The 21,730-nt window shown below is 42.0% G+C and overlaps 1 protein-coding gene across 4 annotated transcripts in view; it reads right to left on the bottom strand.

The window, feature by feature from the left end:
- Positions 1–3,899: 3,899 nt before the first annotated feature.
- hmbox1b (homeobox containing 1 b) overlaps positions 3,900–21,730 on the bottom strand; it is a 27,926-nt gene continuing 10,095 nt past the window's right edge. For 2 of the 4 annotated variants that reach the window (XM_017695693.2, XM_017695694.2), the window contains exons 2-10: positions 14,802–15,332; positions 11,432–11,517; positions 9,554–9,664; positions 8,688–8,841; positions 8,329–8,411; positions 7,846–7,941; positions 5,739–5,848; positions 5,527–5,616; positions 3,900–4,365 (exon numbers count right to left, since the gene is read on the bottom strand). In XM_017695693.2, coding sequence (XP_017551182.1) covers positions 4,222–4,365; positions 5,527–5,616; positions 5,739–5,848; positions 7,846–7,941; positions 8,329–8,411; positions 8,688–8,841; positions 9,554–9,664; positions 11,432–11,517; positions 14,802–15,331 — 1,404 coding nt within the window. In that variant the 5' untranslated portion in view covers position 15,332 and the 3' untranslated portion in view covers positions 3,900–4,221. The remainder of the gene's footprint in view (positions 4,366–5,526; positions 5,617–5,738; positions 5,849–7,845; positions 7,942–8,328; positions 8,412–8,687; positions 8,842–9,553; positions 9,665–11,431; positions 11,518–14,801; positions 15,333–21,730) is intronic. The other 2 variants (XM_017695695.2, XM_017695696.2) reach the window with 2 other exon arrangements.

The raw sequence follows: 21,730 nt of genomic DNA, 5'->3' as shown, positions 1-21,730 counted from the left end.
TGCTTGCCGTTTCCAGCGCCGCATTGTGTTTATGAACATACGCAGACTGAGAACCGCGAAAGAAATCAGAGTAAGAGTTCACATGCACTGACCAATCTGACTCCTGAGCTCAAATCCAGCCTCTTTATCACATTTCTCTCAATCTAAGAAATCGGACTATGCTGCTGTTTACATGACCACTTCAATGCTCTGAGTAACTGCAGAAATCTGATAATGATCATTACATATGCAGGGTGGCCTTTTCCAAAAGAGAGAATTTTTATTAAATGCTAAATTAAAGGATACGTTTTCAGATGTTTCTTAAAAGTCTATCAAGCTTGACTGTCTAATGAAAGATGGAACAGAGTTTGACAGTTTAAGAGAATAACAATAATATTAATAAATAATAATAATAATCTTTCTTTGGGGGCTATTTTGCCTCAAAGTGTTGTCTGCACCATGAATGGCCAGAACCACTGCAAAACTTTTAATAAAACAAAGTCGCAGACATCAGGCAGCGTAATTATAAACAGGTTATGTGATCGTTTTCTGTAAGGGAGCTTTTAGAGGTGGACGTCTGGTTCCTATCACCACAACAGTGAACGACTCTGTTTCTCTAGAGCTGAGCTTTTCACACCAAGCCACTCTGAATGACCCCGTTTACATCTTAGCCATTTAATGATGTGGACACGGTGTAAAATTGGTGGAATTCCCCTTAAACACAAGAACACTGTCTTCTCTCTCCTTTCAAACTCAGAGGGACGCTCTGATGCTCTATACTAATGTCACATTTTAAATCTACTGATGCAATTGCACACAAACAAGTGTTGTTTAGGTCTCGAGATTTTAGCTTATTACTCACAAATCTCCGGACATGAACGTAGAAAAAAAAGAAATAAATATGGAGGAAAAAAAAAAAAAGCTTAGGATTACTCCAATCCACTTTGGATAAAGCTGAACATTTAAGAAATCAAACAGAAAATGAGAAACAACCTTAACGATTACGTCTACACGTGCAGAGGTCTCTTCTTTCAGGCGGCCTGAATGAGTCCAGGAGAGCCTCTGGTTTATAGTCCAGGGGACTTGTGATTTGTGCAGGATGTCTTTTCCATCCTTTGGCATTTACAAAACCACGTCTCATTAATATCACGTTCTCGTTACGTCTTCCACATGATTCTCATTACAAAAGAAAAGCACACGATAAACTCACTGCTGTTAAAAACAAACACGGAATAAAATCAACGCAAGAACAAAAATGGAGCAAAGACTCGCAGCTTAAAAGGAACTCCAGCATTTTTCACCCTAATCTCCATTTGCCAGCTGTGTGCACCTACTTGCTCTCCGACAGAGCCCTCTTGGGCTACCTGACCCGATCCCAACGGGCACGATAAGGTATTGGGTATCGACTGGGGTGCGGGACGTTTTTCCCCCACTGGGCTTGGGTTTAGTTTTCTTATATATATTATTTTATTGAGCTTTTCGTACAAGTATATGATCATGGACGAGAATTAAAAGGTCTGTTTTCTAATGTGTGGGTTTTTTTTGTTTTATTTATGTGATCCTAAGCTCACCGAAATTGTGTTAAGCATACCTGGAGGCAGCAGCTGTAGCGAGTAGAGGAACAGTCAGTTTTTTTTAAGCAGAGTGGACTCCGCTTTCTGCCAGGTGCAACTGGAAGCTCCATAATAAATACTGTTAGAGTATTACAGGTCAGTTTATTTTCAGTTTAGTCCAGCAACTCACATCCTTTGTAAAAAGCAAAGCACTGCAATCTGTGACAATCTGTTGGTGCGTTGAAGCTGAAGTTCATGTTCTGTTCCACAGGCCATTAAATAGTTAACACTCACTAGTTTATAGTAATAAGAGCAGCTAATGTGGGAGTCTGGGGTTTGAATCCCTGCTTAGGCAACAATGCTGTTATTTTGGTCAACAGGGCAATGTAATCGGATATCGTCGACGATGGACAGGTGACCTGATGGTGATGTGTAAAATACCATCTCTGTTCTTTTACTAAACCGGTGAGTCCCTTTCGTGGAGCTGAAGATGAAAGCTGACGTGACTTGCTGCAGTAAAAAGACAAAACTAAAACGACAAAGTTGGCATGAAGCTGCTAAGTTAATTCTAACCTGAAGTTCTTCCGATCCGGTCTACGGCTGGTGTGCAGTATATTCTGAACAGATTAAGCGTCTTGGTGTTCAGCTGAATTATGAAAACGCTGTTTTTTTTATGCTGTAAAAGCACGTGGACGTGGTTTTGGAAATCACTTGCAGTCTGAAGTGTCTCCAGCAGGGGGCGTTATTTGTATGCAAATCCACGACAGAAGCAGCTCATAAATGCACAGGTTTGCAGTAACGTTGTTTTATTATGACAGATGAAGAGTCTCAAAAAGATGTAGGATCCCGTATCATGCCATTTAATACGAGGGTTTAATTAAAGACTCATTTAAACAGTTAATATTTAAGAAATCATTCGGATTAAAACAGAAAGTAGGTCAAAGCTGCCGCAGTCCAGGCCTACCACACTGCGCTTGCAACACTCGTCTGGTTTAGGCCTGAGCGATTTGGGGATGATATCTAATTGCCATGTTTCCGACCGATACCGCGCCTGTGATTTAAAAGCAATTCTATAAAATAAGCCATTAGCTATCCACTAAAAACAATCCATAAATATTAAGAAATGACCGACTCCAGAGGAGATACTAGGGGAAAGTCTCACTGAAACGTTCTGTGAATGTTAGGCTTGTATGCTCATATAATGCGGCAGGCTGCCAATTCATGAGCTCCGTGTTAAAACTTGTTAAAGCAAGACTGAATAATGTAAGAGATCATTAAACCTGCAGCTCCTGCAACCCGAAATCTCTTTCAAGTTGCAATTCCATATAAAAACAGTCATTCAACACTAGTTTTCTTCTGAAACGTGATGACTGTAATAAGACCTATTACAGTTATAAGGGTTAGGGTCATTTCTTCTTAAAACCACTTCATTTTTCACAAAGATTCTGACGGTCACCGGTGTTTTGCCGTTCGCTCTTAGGCAAGTACAGAACCTACACACACTGAAGAGCACAAAGGGTGTGAACAGTTCAGGGGTGCACTCATATAGGCTGATAGGATAGGCAGATGCTGAGGTCAGATATTTTTGCTGATACCGATACATCAACATTTATTAAATGTAAAAGTCCACCTGGAGTGCTGAGAAACGCAACATGCAGTCATTTAAGCATTTTAACCCCGCACCACCTAAACGTTCTGATCTTCCAGTGTACAATCAACACATCACCCAATATTGGTTTGAGGTATAAGTTCAATCAAAACAGCTGTACGATGTTGCTACTTTTGAATGTAAGCAACTAGTCCGATATGTTTCCAATATCATTATGCATCTCTATGTTCTGCTTGAACCGCCTGTTGGCTTCTGTTATGATTTTCGAGACGACTGTTTTTCTGTGCTTTTGTCTGTGCTAACTGACTGTATGCTACAGTAACAGCAGATGAAGATCAGGTTTAAAAAATGCTGAAGTGTTCCTCTGAAACGTTTCTGAAAGGGAATGAATGTTTTTAAATCGACTACATAGAGCGGTCAGTCCGGTACACAAATGAACTGTGCACAGTTGCTCTTCACCCACACACACACACACACACACACACACACACACGTCGAACGTTAACCTCTCCTGCCCCAGTGACTCAGGAAGGGCAAGAGACGCCCGAAGCACAGCGACAGCACTTCCAGGAAGCACACAGATGAACAGGAAAACACGATTAGCACAGATTTATACACTCCCGGAGCGGAATGAGGTAAAGTCTGGGGTCAGGACTGGTGGCCTGAGGGTTTAGGAAGGAGGGTAGGGTATAAAGGAAGGACCAGTGGCCCCACACTGTGGAAGATCCCAGAAAAAGGAGAACTTTGTGGTGTTTTCGTTTTGTTAGTTGTGTGGTTTTTTTTCAAGGGTTCAAGCGCCAAAGAAGCTAGAAACCAACTTTTTTTTTTTTTCTTGTCCCCTCCCCCCCCCCACCAATGCAAGCCTGGTGCAGAACAGCAGAAACATGCCTGGGCCAGTTTTAACATACAACAGGGGGTGGAGAGTTAAGAGTGACCGCTTCTAACAACTACAGACAAGAGCATCATTGTTTTGGTCATTGCGATAGTAGACCTCCACCCTATTAATGAAATAGCACATATCCAACACACTCATACACAACACAACACACTCTCACACCCTCGCTCGTCCAGCAGGCCGCCTCAGTCATCGTCCAATGCCTCTGTCTTGATGTCGCTGGGCACGGCCCCCGGGCGGGACAAAGCCAGGATGCTGTGGTTAACAGCTGCCATCTCCACTGCGAGGGAGATGGGGTCCTGATGGTCTGCATGGTTGGTGCCGTCATCCTGGGAAAGAGAAGGAAAACAGAAGAGTCGGAACTGGGTCCTTCATCTGCTGTCCGGAGCAGGCTTGGACAGCAGAAAACCCTCGCATCCAAACTGCACCAGCTCTACTTTGCCTCTTCTTTCTGGATTTTCAGAGCAAAGGTCAACATCAAATGTGAAGAGTTTTTATTGTTAGTGTAATAACTGCTGTTATTAACTGCATGTTTCATGGCAAAGAGAGCACAACTGGCCTGGTTTAAGTTGTGTGCTCACCCACCCCCCACAAAAGACACATCACATATTAGCAACCACCTGGGATACCATAAGAATGGCCTAGCAACACCTGACTAACCACCTGGGATACAACAGGTTTGAATTAGCAACACCTTAGCAAACACTTGGGATACCATAGCAACAATCTACAAACACCTTAGCAACCTCCCAGGATACCACATCAACAATCTAGCAACACCTTAGCAATCATCTGGGATACCACAGCAATAACCTTGCAACACCTTACCAACCAATTAGGATAAAAGCAACAATCTAGGAACACCTTAGCAACCTCCCAGGATACCACATCAACAATCTAGCAACACCTTAGCAATCACCTGGGATACCACAGCAACAACCTTGCAACACCTTACCAACCAATTAGGATAAAAGCAACAATCTAGGAACACCTTAGCAACCTCCCAGGATACCACATCAACAATCTAGCAACACCTTAGCAATCATCTGGGATACCACAGCAACAACTTTGCAACACCTTACCAACCAATTAGGATAAAAGCAACAAACTAGCAACACCTTAACATCTACCTAGGATAAAGTAACGGTCAAGCTGCACCGTAGCAACTCCTGGGATATCATAGTAAGAGGCCTGAGACACTTTAACAACCTGCTACAATAACATAGCAACAGTCAATGATTTTACTGCAAAGGATCGTTTTACTTTCACCTGAAAATCTGATTCTGCTGTGGAGCCCCAACAGGGCAGTGAAAGGGCTGTGACCCCTGAACTAGAAGATGACTAACACAAACTGCACCAACTGATGAGCTACTGTCTCTAACTGTCTCCACACTAGCAAGGTGGAGCTACAAGAGCTGGGTTTTTGACAGAGCGGCCAGTGAGTTTATAGCAATAGTTTAAAAGTTCCATTTCAAAATTTCAGTCTTTACCTGTGTGGGCGATGTAGGTTCAGGCTCATGCCTGTAGAAACCAAACGGTCGGGTCATGGATCTCTTCTCAAAGTAGGGCAAATCACATCCCTGTGGAGGCCAGAGAGAGAATTTAACACACACTTTACCAAACGCTGCTTCACAATACAAGCTAAAAAAAAAAAAAAGCAGTCAAGAAGAATCTTAATCCCAGATATCAGTTAATCCCTCACCTGCTCAGTGTAGTCAGTCGCGTCAATGTCGTCGCTGTTGGAGTGTCCTCCAGGACTCTGCACGTCTATCCCATGGCTCTCCAGGATTGTGGCTTCTTGGAAAAAAGACCCTGCCGTGACACATCTGAAGCTACTTAAAAACCCACTACAGACTGTCACAAGCGACCAAAAATGCAATCATCCACTACTCCATTAACCCTGTTGTAGCTCAGTCAGCTTTACAGTTGGTAAATGTTTTCTAACACTGTTCAAGCTGCCAAACTCAAACCAGACCTTTTACAGTGGACTGCCAAATAGACGGCTACTCTAAAAAAAAAAATTGAGAGCAACGTTTTGAATGTATAGTTTTGAAAAGTCATCATTCACCCAGGGGCGCATTTTGGTCTCTTCTCTTTCCTTCAAAGTTTGGCACATTTAATAGGATCTCCTCTGTATAGACTAAACAGATGGTAGATGTAATTCTATCAAACACTCTTTGATCTCATTGCTAACGGCTTTGACTTCCACGTGACAAAATGTATACACCACCCAAAATGTAGTCGATCAGCCGAGACATGTTCAGCGTGTGATGTTTTCGTCTTTAATTTTGCGCTGGAGCTACAAGGCTAATGTAGCCAACACATAAGAATAACCTTGCACATAAATTTAGCCGCGTTTAGATAATCACTGTGTCCGAGCGACGCTCGTCATCTGGACTATCAATTGGCCTCTTAATTGTCACCCAAGGCACCTTTTCTCCAACAACCCGTCGCTTTACCCATTACCTGCTGTACCTGTTCAAACGGGCTTTCTGGTCAGAAACCTCTCATCTAACTTCATTTCAGTGACAGATCGGTAGTTTTGATATGGTTTGGTAGGTTTGGTTAAATTAAGTAATAAGCTAATAAACTGCATGTTTGTAGAGCACAAATCACTACAGTTACTGTAGCTATGCATTAGCTTTGTTGTATTTAATATATAATCACTGCATAAAAATCTTTTAAGCCCCCGTCCATGTTCTGTTTGGGAAGCCGCTGTGTTCGTGGACGGCTGCTGCACGACTATCACTATAGTCGTGGTTGGTTAGTGTAGTGGTTAACACCTCTGCCTTCCACACTGTAGACTGGGGTTCAATCCCCACCTGGGTAAACACCCTGCACTATACCAATAAGAGTCCTTGGGCAAGACTCCCAACACCGCCTTGGCCTCCCTGTGTAAAATTCTCCAATTGTAAGTCGCTCTGGATAAGAGCGTCAGCCAAATGCCGTAAATATAATGTGCATGACGAGTGCTGCTACAGAATGTAGGACAAGGACTAAAGGTACACATTAAAAGAAAATTTGTTAAAAGGAAACAGATTAATTATTTACATTTAAGACATTTGGCAGACGCTCTTATCCACAGCGACTTATAATTTGATTATTTTTACACAGGTAGGCGAAGGCGGTGTTAGGAGTCTTGCCCAAGAACCCTTATTGGTATAGTGTAGGGTGTTTGCCAAGGAACCCCAGTCTACAGCGTAGAAGGCAGAGATGTTACCCACTACACTAACCAACCACCAACCAAATTATCCCAAAAACAATTCCATTTGTGCATCTTAAAGCAGCGGACGGCACGTTTGGGGACATTTAAATCGCCCGACTCGACTGACAATAGAGGCAGATGAAGACTGGCGATGCTAAGGTCAATCAGCTCAAGCCTACTCTCTTGGTTCTTCAAAGGTTCTTTAGTAAAGAAAACAGGTCTATGTAGAACCATGAACACTCAATGAACGCTTTGCATGATTAAAAAGTTCTTTGCACCTTGAAAGGGTTCTTCAGATTGATGGAGAATGTGCTGCATATATTTTTGAAAATGGTTCTACAAAGCACCAAAAAAGGGTTTTTCTATTGTTACAAGCTTGACAGTGTAACCACCGTAGAACCTCTTTTGGGTACCAATGACATATTCAGGTACGTCTCAGTGTGCGTTTACAACAGGTACAAAAACTGAAGAAATAAAGAAACTTCAGACACCAATCATGTCTTTGCTGATCCTTTCCATTTGTGATGAGGGGGACATTATATATGATGTGTTAAGACATTCCATCTGTAACTGTATTGCATGAGAAATACATTAAACACTTTACCAATATTGGCCCTCCGCTTGATCTCTTTGCGACGGTTAGCAAACCAGTTGTACACCTTCAAGGATGTGACCCTCTCCAAGTCTGACAGCTTTTTCCCTGCAAACACCAAAACATCCTGTCAGCAGAAGTTAAGGCGGCTTAATGTCTAGCTAGTCGAGAATAAGATGCCAGAGTATACGACATGAATCGTCCACAGCGCGTCCACAAGAAATACAGACAAGGAGATGCAGGTAAATCGTGTCAATTTGATTCAGTTCAAATGACATTATTTGGAAACAATTCAGTGCATCATGAAATTAGATTTCATCCAATTATTATCGTTTCGATCTCAATTCAAACATGCCCTTATTATAATTGGTTACAATCGATTATACCAACCCAGAACTGATGTAGACACCTTCAAACTGATGCATCCCCATGCATCCATGCATTTTTACCTGCCCAGCACATACGCAAATGCATAGTTAAATGCATAGTGGATACCTGGTTTTTGTATGACAGCGTTGCAGGCATTGGCGATCTCTTCTCTTTTGGCTTCATCAGGATACTGGTTGTCATTGAAGTAGCTGTGATGAAGAGATTAGTAGAAGCATGTCTTCAGTCCTACCCTTTCCAATCACCTTTTATATTTGGATAATTTCCAGTAAACGTGGGGGTGCTGTGTTAAACTTAGTACCAGGCAGCCACGAAAGCCTGCGAGCCTTCTGATAACAGCTAAATCATGACTGCACCTTGAGACCTCACTAATAACCTTAATCACTAATTAATAACTAATTCTTTCCGCCTCAGGCGTCCATTTGTCTCTCTCAAATCCACACGGGCCTCCTCCTCCTCCTCCTCACCTCTCCATCACGGCGAGACACTCCTTCCTCCAGGTGAAGCGGCTGCCTCTGCGCAGCCGGAAACTGCCGGGGGCGGTGCTTATAGGAGGCGGAGTCTGCCGCCACTCAATCTCTTCCAGGGCCATAGGAGCGGGGCGCATGTTAAGAGTAGCACCTGAAAGCAGAGACGCACAATAAACTTACTACTACACACATTACACATTACACATGTGCAAACCTTATGATACACTTCCTTACTAATGATTATTACAACAACAAAATTATGAAAAACTGAAAACAAAAAAAGCTCCATGAACATAATGTTAATCTTCCAAAAATGCTTTTATGGATTCTCTTAAAACCTCAGGGTCACAAGAAACAGCTATTAAACATTCTATTCACATTTCTGAAACACACCATCTGCAAGCACTGACCATTTAAATGGGAATATTTTATTGTTTTATTTTGTTTAACACCTTTACAAGTCTGTCGAAACAAATAGTCCGTACTTCTGTAGACAAAACTTTTTTCCCCATTCAACTTCTGCAGAGAAGTGTCTATTGATACCTGATATCAATAGAAAAAAAAGTATCAATAGTTAAAGTTTTTTGGGAAAAAAAACGCATAAACAAAAGGCAGACAGCACGGTGAAGAGGTAGAGCTGCACTGAGGAAGAGACGGGAGCCACTTGCTGCCACTTCTCAGCTCCCACAGAGGTAAAGTCTAGAGAAGACTACAGCCTTTCGAAATGGAAACTGTTCATACAACTACAGGGCAGAGAAACATGGCACCGTTGCTTGCAATTTGTGCGTGAGGTCGATGGAAACAAAGTTGTTGCTGCAGTGTGTCTGGCACTACTCCAGCAGCTTTGGTTGAGAGGACGCAACCTGGTGTGGTCTTCTCCAGCTGGTACCAGCGGTAGAACGCTCTCTTCTTCTGCTCACTCAGATCCGAACCCTGCTGCAGGAGCCAGTGAGAGATCCTGCTCTGACTGATACCTGAGAGAGAAAGAGAAAAAGAAAAGAAAAGAAAAGAAAGAAAGACAGAAAGAGAGAGAGAAAGAGAGAGAGAGAAAGAAAGAGAGAAAGAGAGAGAAAGACAGAGAGAAAGAAAGAGAGAAAGAAAGAGAGAAAGACAGAGAAAGACAGAAAAAGAGAGAAAGAAAGAGAAAGAAAGAGAAAGAAAGAGAGAGAAAGAAAGAGAAAGAAAGAGAAAGAAAGAGAAAGAGAAAGAAAAAGAAAGAGAAAGAAAGAGAAAGAGAAAGAAAAAGAAAGAGAAAGAAAAAGAGAGAGAAAGAAAAAGAGAGAGAGAGAGAGAGAGAGAGAGAGAGAGAGAGAGAGAGAGAGAGAGAGAGAGAGAGAGAGAGAGAGAGAGACAGACAGAAAAAGAAAGAAAGAGAAAGAAAGAGAGAGAGAGAGAGAGAGAGAGAGAGAGAGAGAGAGAGAGAGAGAGAGAGAGAGAGAGAGAGAGAGAGAGAGAGAGAGAGAACAGACCAGTTAAACAACAAAAGTGTATGATTACAGATACAGAGGTTTAAAATTTAAACATGACCTGGAAAATTGCAGAAGGCGGTATGTATGTACAATGTTAAAGTGAGTTCAATGCAACAATTCAAAGCATCAAATACTCTCAGATTTTATGTAGTTTGATTGTTTGGCTGTAGATATGCACACACGCACACACACGCGCACGCACACACGCACGCACACACGCACGCACACACGCACGCACACACGCACGCACACACACACGCGCGCGCACGCGCGCACACACACGCACTGGAGTATTCGAGTCCTAAATGAAAGCTCATCACATTAGGACTCGTGTCTCGTCTCATTCTCGAGGTAAGGTGGAATTTTTTTGTTGAGACCAGATGAGTCTGATGCCTCCGTCTGAGGTAATTACAAGCTGAATTATTACTGAATGTCAACAAAACCAGAACACACTATAAACCGCGCTTTCTCTGTGTGCTAAACTCTCCGCTCCTCAACTGCGCCGCCGATACAGCCTGATTTTTAATGGCTAAGATGCAGCCTGCGCTGCAAAACAAACTAAACTAAGGCTGTGTATTACCATTAACTTCTCCCTACAAGAGTTATTATTACTGAGATATGTTACAGACAACGTACCAATGCGTCAGGCTATGTATTTAATAGTATATTTGACAAAACGTATATTATGTAATAACATATATCGTTGCTGTTGGAAGAAAAACTTGTATCTCCATTTTTGGCATTTTTCAGTTTTTGACATAATTTGAAAGTATCCGTTACTCTTTACCCTGTTTGTAAATTTTATGATGAATGGCCTAAAAGAAATGACCCAAAATGACACGGGAAAAATTCTGGTTCCATTGACTTACATTGAAAGTAAAGTAGGTTTTTTCCTTCTCCTGTAAAGTTACTATTTTGGAGATACAAAATTATTTCCGACAGCAGTGATATATAATTTGTAAGAAACGATAAATGCCCAATTAACTACAAACTAATCATATACGTCCCTTTCACTGTTAATAGCGCTTTCACAGATGTGCAACTGACTCACTAAAAACCTTGCAAAAGCTCAGTATCTTCTATCTGCGAAAGACAGTTTGCTGATGTATGTTTTGCAAAAAGAAAAAAAATGTAAATATTTCTGATGTATTTGCAAAGTGGTGAGCCTGGACACATCCTTGCTCGGAAAGGACTAGACCTTTGCTGGATGCTGCTCTTGTACGCACTTTTTTTTTTATCCTCTTCTAAATTTTTTAAAATGTTCCTACTGACCTGTGACCTGTGCCACCACTGCCTGAGAGATGCGCCGGTTAGCCAGGAACGCCTTGATCTCCTCCTTCACCATGCTGCTGTCCCGCCTGAATACACACAAACAAAACCATACACTTAATGTGGGGTCAATACTTTTTAAACTACAAAACACGTTTCATGACATTTAGCTGTTCTGAGGTTTGATAAGCGGGAACAGACACTTTCAACATCTGCATAATTCCATGTTTGCAATGTAAACAAAGCAATCCAGAGTGGTTTAATTTGAAAGAATAGGGACAGAAGGATAGCAGCAAGACTGAAAGGGAAGGTTTACAAGACAGTTGTGCGTCCTGCTATGATGTTTGGTTTGGAGACTGTGGCTCTGTCTAAAAGACAGGAGGCTGAGCTGGAGGTGGCGGAGATGAAGATGCTGAGATTTTCGTTGGGAGTGACAAGGCTGGACAAGATTAGAAATGAGCAGATCAGAGGGACAGTGAAGGTGGAGCAGTTTGGAGATAAAGCCAGAGAGGCCAGGCTGAGATGGTTTGGACATGTGTTGAGGAGGAATAGTGGATATATTGGGCAAAGAATGTTGGAGATGGAGCTGCCGGGTAGAAGGAGAAGAGGTAGACCTCAGAGAAGGTTTATGGATGTAGTGAAGGTGGACATGGAGATGGTTGGTGTGAAAGTAGAGGAGGCAGTGGATAGGGCAAGATGGAGGCAGATGATCCGCTGTGGCGACCCCTAAAGGGAGCAGCCGAAAGAAGAAGATGAAGTGTTGTTGATAGAAACCAGGGGTCACAATGTCTACAACACAAATATAGCCATTTTATTTACTATCCAAAACCACCAGTGAAACTACACGAATCTTGTAAACCTATAAACGCTGGTAACATGCTGCCAGGAACGGGCTTAAAAGTATAACTTTCAGGCTAAAGTTTGCTGTAAAACAACGTCTCAAGCATCAGGCAATTAAAATATATATATTAATAGTTTAATAACTTTACGATGGCGCTTTTAGAGGCATTCAATTCTTCAGACGTGTGGTTCTCCACTAACGTGAACAATTTTAAGCCTCTAACCATCTTCAGAACAGAACATTTTACACCTAACCACTCTGTTTAAATCCTTTTATGATTTAATTTTGCCATCTTTGGGGAAAAATCTGTTTAAAGCAGGGCACTCTCAAGAGTCAAACTCTCAATCTTTAAAAAAGAGGCTGAAACTTTAAAGGAATGGTTCAAGAACAAACCAAACTCAACTTTTCCCTTTAGCCTAAACAGAATCAAACGGTCAAGGTATGCAGGATGACCAGCATTGGCTTCTTAAGCTCAACAGAGGTACGAGGCAAATATAATACAGAACATAACGGCTCTGAGTGACCTAGACTTTCATCAGCCTTGTAGCTCCAGTGTAACAATAAAGACCTGAGCTATAGGGCAAACCGTGTAAATCACTGTACTTCATTAAGACGATACCTGCAATATGCTCAGAAATGCTTAATGTGGTGCAATTTATGACGATAATTATGATATCATATACCACTCGCCCCAAGTGCAGAACAACCCTTGGTTTTTAAAGGCACCATATGGGCTGCACTCATAAAGCATCTCAGCACTGAAGTGCTAACTCAGCATCGTTCATGATCATTATGAATCTATATGCTGGGCCTTTTCACCACTGAATGCTGACCTGGGCAAAAAGCGAGTCTACGCGGCAACTTAACTGGTCTAGCTTTTCATAAAGAAGAGCTTCACGTGGGCTCATGTGAAACCCGGAATTAAGCGCTCCTATTGTAGTTCAAACAGAAAAGTAAAGCGCCTTTCAGAGGTATCTTTGGTAAAAATCCACGGACGGACGGACGGACGGACGGACAATTCTATCCATCTATCTGTTCTATTCTATCACTGTGTCTACGCAGTGAATTAAGCATTAAATAAACCCAAACGGTGCCTTTGTGTTAACCTCATGTTTTTTTTAATTACTATTCCAATTTCAATTTTTATATATTACAACAAAGCGCTGCCGGTCCCTAACACTGTATAAACAGTTTGTGAAGAATGAACAACCAGAAGCAACACAAAATTATTAGAAATAAACTCTCATTAAAGTTATTATTATCATTAAAGTTCAGGAAGTTTTTCCTTGTTATGTAAAATCAAAACAGCAGGTTTTGTTTAACGAGTTAACGAGTTAACGAGAACAATGACCACGTTTGAATTATTTGCCTACGTGCAAAGAAAACAAATAAGATACATAACCGCAGCGATTCTCTGTGACCTGGGGATCAGAAGATGGTCAAAGCCTATTTTCCCCACTGAATTTGACAAATATTCTCAATTCAAATGTGATAATACAGAATGATTGTTAATTGTGGAATTTTGGAAAATGGTTAGTGTGCGGTAGGTCTGGTGCCATCCCAAACATCTGAGTGGTGTAAATACAGGCCATGGTCATTTCCCACATGTCAATGACTGTTTTGATCACCACCCCAATACAATCTTAATGCATCGCTATAGAAACGCATAAAAAAAAATAAAAAAGGTTTTCCGCCAAGGCTGCTGAGGTGGACAGACCAAGATCAATAACCCTGCCCTGAAATTGTGTTAAGGACAGCAGGAATTGTTGCAGGATGAGAGAGTGAGCGTGTTGCCTCAGAGCTGACTGCATTATTCTAGAGCTGCGTGGGTGGAGATGAGCCTGTTTTATGAGATCTCTGCTATTATGCACACATTCCAATGCAAATGATCTACTGCAGCAAGACATAAAGGACGGGGTCTAAAGCCCTCAGTGTTGTAACTGTTTGTTTTCTCTGCTAATGATATTTTCTATGGCATTTAAAACCTTTATATATATCAAAGTCAAAAGCACTCTTCCAAAAGTGCAGCATTTTTGTACGCCGTGTGTGAAGAAATGAATACCTTCACTTTTCAAGCCTTCCATACCTGCCTAGGACTATATTAGGGCCTCCGGTTAGAAGATGCTTTTAAAATGCCGTTTTCAAAAATCAACGCAAAAAATTCGCTCCAAAGAAGAATAATTCTGTCCCGTCAACATTTTTCCTCTAAATGTCATTGGATTTTCTGAATTACAAGGTTGTTAGGTACCCGGTATGTGAACAAAGCAAGCTACCGCTGCTGTCCATACACAAACAGATTCAATAAATGCAGCTACTTCCACTGGAAGCTGAAACTGCCAAAGCAACTTTAACACCACAGTATTCAAACTTTTTAATGATCTAATTTAGAGGACATCGGCTTTAGAACAATTTTTGAGAACATCATTCATTTTCTTCCATGAAGCTTTAGACTCCAGATGACTGCTGCAATAATAAAAGAGCAATAACAAGAATATAAATTTAATATGAATTTGAAGAGTCCCTGACACTGACCTCATCAGCTCCTCCACTTTATCGTCAATGTCCATCTCCTCCTCCGGTCCCTCGAAGGCGTACGACCTCACAGCGGGGCCAGCATTCACTGGGTAGCGGGGTGGCGACAGCTTACCGTTAGGCGTCGTGGCCAGGGCGTCCCGGCCGTTTGGCACCATGGTGACCAGTGAGACAGGCGAGGGCAGCACTGGCCGTGGTGGGGATGTGGCGTAGCTGTTGCTAGGTGACGGTGAGAGGCCGCCACAGAACTGCGTTTGAGTGGCGATGGAGGTGGTAGAGGCGGTTGCTGTGGCAGCGTTGCTGGCGCTGTTGCTGGAGGCAGGCATGGAAGTGGAAGTGGAGCCATTGTTGTTGGAGGGGGAGTCGGAAGAGACGCGGCGGCCGAACTTGTCCCCGTGTTCACGGTCCAGCCGCTCCAGGGTGTCCAGCGCATGTACGATCTCCGGCTTGGTCATGCCGGTCCGGCGCAGCCTCTGGAGCAGGTCAATCTGCTCGATGGTGAAGCGAGGCTCGTCTGTGTAGTGGGACATCCTAGAGGGCCAAGAAAGAGTGCGGTTACCATCTGAATCAAAAATTGAGGTTCCAAAAAAAAAAAAACCAAAAAAACAAAAAAAACACACACACACACACACACACACACACACACACACCAATTTGGCTACATTAAGAAATTTGAGCACAGGGTGGTGAATTAGTGGGGTTAATGAGCATCTATAGTTAAAACTGTGTTAGAACGATCAGCAGAGCTTTATTTTGCTGTGTGTGGAGCTGCACCAGGGCTGTAAAACGGCTGCATGTTGCCGACCCCTGAGCAAGCGTATGGAAGTTGGAGGGAAAGGGCACTTGGATAAGAGCCAAACTATATGCAAGTTGTGTCACACTAACTAAGATGCTTTGGAAACAATAAACATTAGAAACCATTTTACATGTTTCCACCCATTGTCTGCCTGGTAATTCTTGCTCCAACCAGAGGACCATCAAGCAAGGGACGCCAAAGCCTCCACCCAACCCGGAAAGGGCGAAGCGAATGACGAACTCTTTCGCAACTTTTTATTTCCAATAATTTTTTTTTATGCCCACTTGTCTCGAAGACATTTTACTGACACAGTGACCTGTTATTGTTTTCACGCCACCGATTTGTTTCACATGGCCTTGATGCTGTTGCTGTATTTGTGTCAGAATTCAATACAAACCACCTTGAAATGTAATGAAGGCAGTTCTATTGCTTTCCACCGCAACGTAACAGATCTTCCACTTTTCATTTGGGCAATTTTCCCCTCATGTCGCTGTTTAAACGTAATCTGGTGCGTTGTATTTTTTTCCACTGTTAAAATGCACTTTTGACGACTGGTTCATTCAAGCATGTGTGTTTGAAATGCAGCATTGTGGAAAGCTGTGCACTGTGTAGATGTGCACTGATTCAATTACATGATGGCAACTCTGACAAATTTCTGGCGACTTCTGGCTGACATCGGCACAACAGCCGCATCTGCTCAGACGCTTCAGCAGCTGCCGATTCTCACTGAGAATCTCACTGGAACTGAGAACGTCTGCTGAAAGTTAAAAGGGCTGTGATTATAGATTAATTAAGATTAAGATACCCTGATTAGTCCCACAACGGGGAAATTTCACCTCCGCATTTAACCCATCCGTGAAGTGAAACACCACACACACTCTAGTGAGTACACACACACACACACTATGGGGCAGTGAGCACAGTTGTGCTGTCGGCTCTGGGGATCGATCCGGCGACCGTCCGGTCACGAGGCTGGTTCCCTAACCTCCAGCCCACGACTGCCCCAAGACGTTTAGTTAGACATATAGTTGTAAGTATTTAATGATTCAGGCTAGTTATCATTGACCTCAATCAATCATGTTATGGTCTTCCTTTTCGGTTATCTATGAGGTTTCTGTTGGTTTTGTGTTGGTTCAACACTTACACTTGCTGACGGGAGGCGTGAAGTAACTGCTAGAAACTAGTTTGTGTTGTGCAACCTGTTCTGATGTAGTACTGCATAAACCTGAACTTACGTTATAACTACAAACTACATACATACTCGTACATCTGGTGCAACCGGCCCAAGCAAACATAAACAGTAACTACATTACATGCACACCAATGGTTTGATATTAGTCTAAAGAAGACTGTTGGTCCAGGATGTGATCATGAGCATTGCATGGTTCTATCGTCATAGTCCAATCAAATCAAGTCAATCAAATTTTAGTGCGACAAACACTTGGTCCAAACTGATACTGCCTGGACTTCTAGAGATGGACTTAGACATGTAATGGTTTAGACTGCTACACAAAATCTCATGAAGAGGTTTGGGCCTCTGTATCATCCAGAAACGTACACTGATAATTATTAAATGGATGAAGAAAAAAAAAAAGCACTGATGTCTTAAACGATGGAAACCTCATGGATAAACTCGGGTGCATCATGAAGGGAGCGTTCAGAGTCACTACGGTTGTAGAGTCAGACATTTAAACACGACTGAAAATGGTCTAGTCTTAGAACGGTTTTTATAAGCATCTTGTTTTTGGTTTAAGGGCTTAATCAGTGAGCTATCGCGTGCATGTAAACGTAGTAGACAAACATCTTCTGCAGGTGTCCTGTGGGCCGAGACGGAGCCTCACGCAAGAACCCGAACACCTCCGGTTAAGTCCCACGTTTTGTTGATTCTGAAAGTTCTCAAAATAAGTCGACACGTCCTCTACGGCAGGGTTGTCCAGTCTCACCCGCAAAGGGCCGGTATGGCTGCAGGTTTCCATTTCAGACAAGCAGGAGCTCACCTGACTCTGACGCTTCTTTAGTCAACCGGTTTTAGTCACATAAGCTTTAGTTTATGTCCTGCTGTGTTGGAAAACCCATTTGCAGATAAGTCTGGACACCCCTGCTCCACAGAGAACAACCTTAAATATGGCATTTAAGATAAGATAATCCTTTATTAGTCCCACAATGGGGAACTTCACAGTGCTACAGCAGCAAAGGGATAGCAAGGCTCTCAAATGAAGCGACAAGAAGAGAATTAACCAACAAAAAATGTACCTTGTTAATTACTTACAGGCTGTGTGTGTTGATTTATGTTTAAATATATATATATATATATATAGAAATAAAACAACACTAAAACATATGAAATATAAAAATATTTACATTGCAAGGATATTTTACCCTCATTGCACATGCATTATTGAATATATTGCACATGGGAATTAACAATATAAACAGAACAAGCTCAAAAGTGCATAGTGTTTATTTGCAGAGTTTAACATATTTCAAGGAAAAAAAAATAAATACAATAATCTAAAAGATTCTATAAGATTTGCACAGGTTTCATTCCTGTCCCAATATGTTAAATTTTGCAAATAATCAGTTATTGTCTATTAAAAATGTGCCAAAGTGTGTTCAAAGTTTGAAATTCACAGATTTTTTGCTCAAAACATGGTTTTATTTTGCCAGACCTTTACTGCAGTGTTGTATTTGAATGCTGCTGCAAAATGTTGTAGTATACTATACATGACTCACCGTGCGTCTGTCAACAACACTACATTTAATTCATGTTTTCTTTAAACAAGCAACTGATGCAAAATTGAAAATGCCAATAAATGTCGTCTACATTGCAAATCTGGCAAATACAAACACTGGAGATGTGCGAATGTGTTTCTGAAAATCTGAACCGGCTACAAGTTCATGACTGAGCATCTCTTAAATTTTTACTTTAAAAATCCATTGATTGATTTGACCAGGGGAACACAGATCATCTAGAAAACATATTTAAGTGTGACTAAGGTTCGAAAAGGACGCAACTTGAAGGTCAAATCCTACAGCTGGGCTAAAATATAACCAGCTTTTGGAACAGCTGAGGTTTACGCTCAAACGTTGAGCCAAAAAACCGACTGACTGCGCAACGCCGTCCGGATGCGACAAGGCCGTCCTGACAACAAAAGAATTCTTTTTTATCTGACCTAATTCCAGCCGCCTGTATCCACTCTTCCTTCATTAACATGGCTCACCCACAGTTATCACTTCTGCTGTTGTCATGGAAACTCTTCTGCTCCAATATGTAATTTCCTCGCATGGAACGTAAGCCGCCTATAACATGATTGGCCGCTATGGCGCATCAAGATATTTCAGCCCATAGAGGCACAGCAGAATCTTCGTTAGGATTTTCTAACATTTATGGCTACTTCACAGTTATGGGACAAGAAGGGATCTACATAGGAGCAGCAGCAACAACGGTGGAACCCTTTTTAATGATATATAGTCATATTAAAGATCTTTGAGGAACTAGACGGCCGTTGGATGGAGTCAGTGTTTTAATAATAGGAGAAATAGTAATAATAATAATAAAAAATGAGGAAAACAAAGTGATTGCAGAAAAGTGTATAAATAATCCTAATGTGAGAGCCCTGGGCAACTTTTCTGCATCAAGCTTACAGAAGGCATCATTCTGCAAAAGTGGAGATCAAATCTCACAGATGACAAAACAGGACTATAAACAGACTACATACATTATGAAAATAAACCACATACATTATGAAAAAAAAACCCAATGTTAATAAAACATAATTACAATTAAACGTATAACAGTAACAAGAATTTTTGAGCTAGTTTGAAAAAACAGAGCCCGGCTCCAGATTTCGACTCCACGCCTCAGTGACTGCACGGATTTGTTCAACGCCATCAACAGCGCTCTTAATTCAACTAAACCCAGTATTAATCAGCCAAACCCGGCACTGGATGACGACCACAAATGATACTGGGCTGCCAAGAGGAGCGGTTAGAGAAGGGTTAAACAAACACACTGACATACACACAAATCACCACTTACAGCATTAACGCTATTCGTATTCCATCATCAGTGATTTTCTGACCAAACAAACTCTCACTTTCCAACTAGTGCCTAAAACGTCTGCAAACTATTGCATATTATTAACAAATATAACAACCAGCACAATAGAAAACATCCCGGATCAAAACCTCAGAGGACACACAAACAGCTCTGAGAACTTCAGAGAACGCTCAAATCATTGCTCTATTAAGTTTTAATTAATTAAGAGACCCTTATTAGTCCCACAATGGGGAAATTTCACCTCCGCATTTAACCCATCCATGAAGTGAAACACCACATACACACTAGTGAGCACACACACTAGGGGGCAGTGAGCACTTGCCCGGAGCGGTGGGCAGCCCAATCCGCAGCGCCCGGGGAGCAGTTGGGGGTTAGGTGTGTTGCTCAAGGACACCTCAGTCATGTGCTGTCAGCTCTGGGGATCGAACCGGCGACCTTCCGGTCACGAGGCTGGATCCCTAACCTCCAGCCCACGACTGCCCTATACAGCAATCATTGCCTTTAAGGAAAGAACGTCTGAAGAACCTGCTGTGTATGTTAATGAATTAGCCTACACAGAGTAGGGAAATGAGCAGGGTGTTCATCGGAGCGAGTACTGTTGCTTTAATTATGCAAATCAGTGCATAATGAAGACAATAAAAATGTCTCGAGCTGCCCAATCAACAAGGACAGGCTAAAGATCAAGCAGCTGGAAGCCTAGTCTTGATATTCAGCCCAGGAGAGCCAACTAGCTGGTTATATTTCAACCAGGTTTATGTTAATAGGGAACAAAGGTGTTTAATGGTGTACTTGCAAGAAAGCAATGTGCCACACCATTAATGAGCGAGTCTAACGGAAGGGCCCATCTGCCACACATCTGTCTGCTCAACGGTGTGAATGGAGCTGCCTTTCCATTTTCCAACACCCTTCAGCCTCTGTGTTGACACTGGTTAAGCGTTAACCTACACCGCCACAGGGACAAAACATATACTGCTTCACTCTGAGGGGGAGGAAACCGCGCATCGTTATCATTACAGGTGGGCAATATAGTTATATCACAACACAATATGCCGCAATATTCACTTCTTCTGACAGCGGATGAGTTGGAACAGTCAAAAAAGAAGCAGAATTACCAATTTTAAAAATAAAATTACGCACGAAAAGATTTTTACTCAGTATTTCACATCTGGCGCTGCATTAAATCCATTAAACAGGATTAATTATGAAATGTTCTGAGTTCTTTAGGTACTTATATCCACGATATGCTCAGAAAAAGAAAAACATACCGTGGCGTAATTGGTCACAACAATAAATATCATCATATTACGCACTGGTTCTATATAAAACCATGGACCAGTTGTATGCTTAATGGTTCTTCGCATGGTAAAAGGTTCCTCAGATTTATGGGGAATGTGTTGCATAGGGTTCTAGACACAATCTTTTCTACATAGAACCAAAAAAGCGTTCTTCGACTGGTACAATGTCAAGCTTGGAACAGCAGAAGAACCCCTTTTTGGTGCTCAGAGTGCTTTTCGAAGCGGTTCAGCAGAAGCAGTCCGACTGACTTCATTTCAAAATCACCCAGAAAGTGCAGTAAACACACAGACTCCATATACGACACTGTAATCTGCTCTCACTTAGTTCCCATTAAACACTCACACAAAGAGATGAAACTATATGTAATATGCAGTTTTTCCCCCAGAGGACTGCAGCTCCCTAAAAATAGACTACATAGAGAGACGAGTGCATGACAGAACACATGTGAGGGGAGTAAAAAGACGAATGTGTCTGTCTGTGCAGGGAGACAGAGACACAAAAGCAGAAAAAACAAAGAAAAAAAGCAAGAAAGAAAAAGTAAAAAGGTTAAACGACAAATGGAAAGCAAAAGAAAGAAAAAGAGAAAAAAAAAACAGAAGAAATAGAAGGGGCAAGGAAAAAGACGGAGAAAGAGAAAGACAGAGACAAAGCTAGACAGAGAGAGAGAGAGAGAGAGAGAGAGAGAGAGAGAGACAGAGAGACAGAGAGAGAGAGAGACAGAGAGAGAGAGAGAGAGAGCGCGCAAGATGGACAGATAGAGCGAGAGAGACAGAGACA

This window comes from Pygocentrus nattereri, chromosome 4 (genome assembly GCF_015220715.1).
Source record: "Pygocentrus nattereri isolate fPygNat1 chromosome 4, fPygNat1.pri, whole genome shotgun sequence".
Classification (NCBI taxonomy): domain Eukaryota; kingdom Metazoa; phylum Chordata; class Actinopteri; order Characiformes; family Serrasalmidae; genus Pygocentrus; species Pygocentrus nattereri.
Note: the sequence above shows the minus strand (reverse complement) of the source record. Positions and strands in the feature narration are given on the sequence as shown.